The sequence below is a fragment of the Propithecus coquereli genome, unplaced genomic scaffold (genome assembly GCF_000956105.1).
Source record: "Propithecus coquereli isolate 6110/MARCELLA unplaced genomic scaffold, Pcoq_1.0 Scaffold220, whole genome shotgun sequence".
Taxonomy (NCBI): Eukaryota; Metazoa; Chordata; class Mammalia; order Primates; family Indriidae; genus Propithecus; species Propithecus coquereli.
Genome location: NW_012147190.1, coordinates 2,916,127 through 2,918,520, shown reverse-complemented (window position 1 = coordinate 2,918,520; position 2,394 = coordinate 2,916,127). Strand labels below are relative to the sequence as shown.

The 2,394-nt window shown below is 35.3% G+C and overlaps 1 protein-coding gene across 1 annotated transcript in view; it reads left to right on the top strand.

Moving 5' to 3' along the window:
* The window catches only part of GABRB2 (gamma-aminobutyric acid (GABA) A receptor, beta 2), a 349,441-nt gene that overhangs the window by 301,910 nt on the left and 45,137 nt on the right, over window positions 1-2,394 (top strand). Inside the window, exon 8 of the mRNA XM_012644788.1 lies at window positions 74-279. Coding sequence (XP_012500242.1) covers window positions 74-279 — 206 coding nt within the window. The remainder of the gene's footprint in view (window positions 1-73; window positions 280-2,394) is intronic.

Below are 2,394 nucleotides of genomic sequence, written 5' to 3'. Positions count from 1 at the left end.
TTATGGACCTTTAAAGAAAGGTATCCTATAAATATTGATTAATAATAACAATGTTCTAAAATTGCCTTCCTAGGTTCCTATCCCAGGTTGTCCCTCAGCTTTAAGCTTAAAAGAAATATTGGCTACTTTATCCTGCAAACGTACATGCCTTCCATCCTGATTACCATCCTCTCCTGGGTCTCCTTCTGGATTAATTACGATGCTTCAGCTGCAAGAGTGGCATTAGGTAGGCCGTTTTCCAACTGCTCATGGAGTTTGACTCTGTATGTGTGCTTGTGTGTACGTACATGCACATGCTTCCTTTATCCTGAAATTTATGATGCATGATGAGACTGAACCTTGCGTGTTACAGGAGTTTAGCTGTGAGACGTTGGATGATCTGCTTCAGCATTAAATCAATTAAACACAAATTAAAACTCTTCCGTGTCAGAATTAGTTAACCGTATAGCCATTGATAATGAAATTAATTGCATCAGTCTGATATTTTTATTGAAACGTATTTCATGTAGTACCGCTTACATAATTGCTAAATTTGTGACTTTGCTTCTTTACCTAAGAAGAATGCCCTTTCATTTTTTTTTCCCCTGAGAAAGAGACAAGGAGATTTGTGTAGTCAATGGATACGCAGAAACAATTCTAAAGTGTTGTTAACATGTTGGAGTAGCATGGCTGAGGCAGGAGACAACAAAGTGAGAAAGTTGGGAAATCAACCACAGCATTGCTCATCTCATGCCTGATTCCTTTTCTCACACAAGAGGAGGAGGACAAACTGTATTTCATGAATATTTTAACTCCAAATGAAGTAAATGTATGGCCTTTCACACATCTTTATTATTTTGAGTTCTGACTATTTTCTTTAAAATGTTTAATTGTTAAATTCTTTACCATGAGATCTCAATTCAATCATTACTTTCTTAGAACAGTCATTTATCTGTTTGTTCAACAAATATTTGTTGAATGCCTAATACGTGCTAACCACGCTAAGCACTGGAGATACAGCAGTCCTCTTCTAAGAGCTGTATCTAGCAGTAGAAGATACACAATAAATATAATGATCATGCAAATTCTTTAATGTGGCAAATCTATAGAGGGAAATAAATAATGAAAAGGGGCTAGGATATGCCAGAATGCTTAGAATATTTGCTTAGAATAATTAGGGCAGATCTCACTCAGAAGTTGTCCCGAGAACACAGACTTAAAGATGAAGGGCTGTGTAGCTATCTGGGTGATAATATTCCAGGCTACTACAAAGGCCCTTGGGGAGGAACAAGCCCAGCATGTCAGCAGGAGGCCAGTGAGGCCAGTGCAGAGTGAGTTCAGGAGCAGTAGTAAGGATAATGTTGGGAAACGACGATTAAAAGATCACAAAGGGGTTCTTCAGCTATGGTAAAAGGCTTTGCTTTTATTCTAAGGGAAATAGAGAGCCAATGAGCAAAGAAGTGACATGATTTGATTTCAGTTTTAAAGGGATCACTTTGGCTGCTGTGCTAATATTAAATTATGGTGACTCAAGGGTGGAAGAAAGGAGAAGGAATGACCTTCCAGACTGTGTCAAGTCCCTGTGATATATACTCTTACAATATCATAGAACTCCCCTGTGTAGACTAACCATAGTCATAATTTGTATTTATTTAGTTACGTGATACCCTTTTCTCCCACAGCATCGAAAGATCTACTGGGGAAAGGTCCACACTTGGTTTTATATCTGGTGTCTTGCATAGGGAATGACGCTTAGTAAATATGTTCTGAATGAAGGAATCACTAAAATTTGCAAATCTCCTATTTTTCCAAAGTTAAAATCTGTTGTCTATTTTATGTCTATTAGAGGAACAATAAATAATTGATTGACTTTTTAAAAGAAATTTTTAAAATGTGTTTTTATGTGAGCAATGTATTATTGGGTTCAGAAATATTTTAAAATGAAATTTCAATAAAATCAGCATTGTCAGATTTATTATAGACTTGTGGTACAGGATAATCTGTAGTTGAACTGATGAAGAAAAAAATGAAACCAGAAAATATTTCAAAATGACTACTATAAAGAAGACATAAAAAATGTGAGACACCTATAGCTAAAGCAAAGCCAAGGCTTTTCTGGGCATGTGCAGAATCAAATGTTCAAATTTATTTTTTCTGTAGTAGTTTTATGAGGATGTATAAAAATAAAATTAAAATTATGATATTATCAGAGGGAGAAAATTAAATCAGAAAACTATGTCCTCTAAAAAATCATGGAAATGAAGTTTAACATTTGGCAAGTGTTATTGGATAGTGTTTAAGGGTATAAGTTCCTGGTTAAGAAAGATTCCAGTTCAAAAACAACTCTACAACTTTCCATCTGTGGGATCTTGACCTCTGAACTTTGTCTATTTTCACATCATTATTTTACTACAA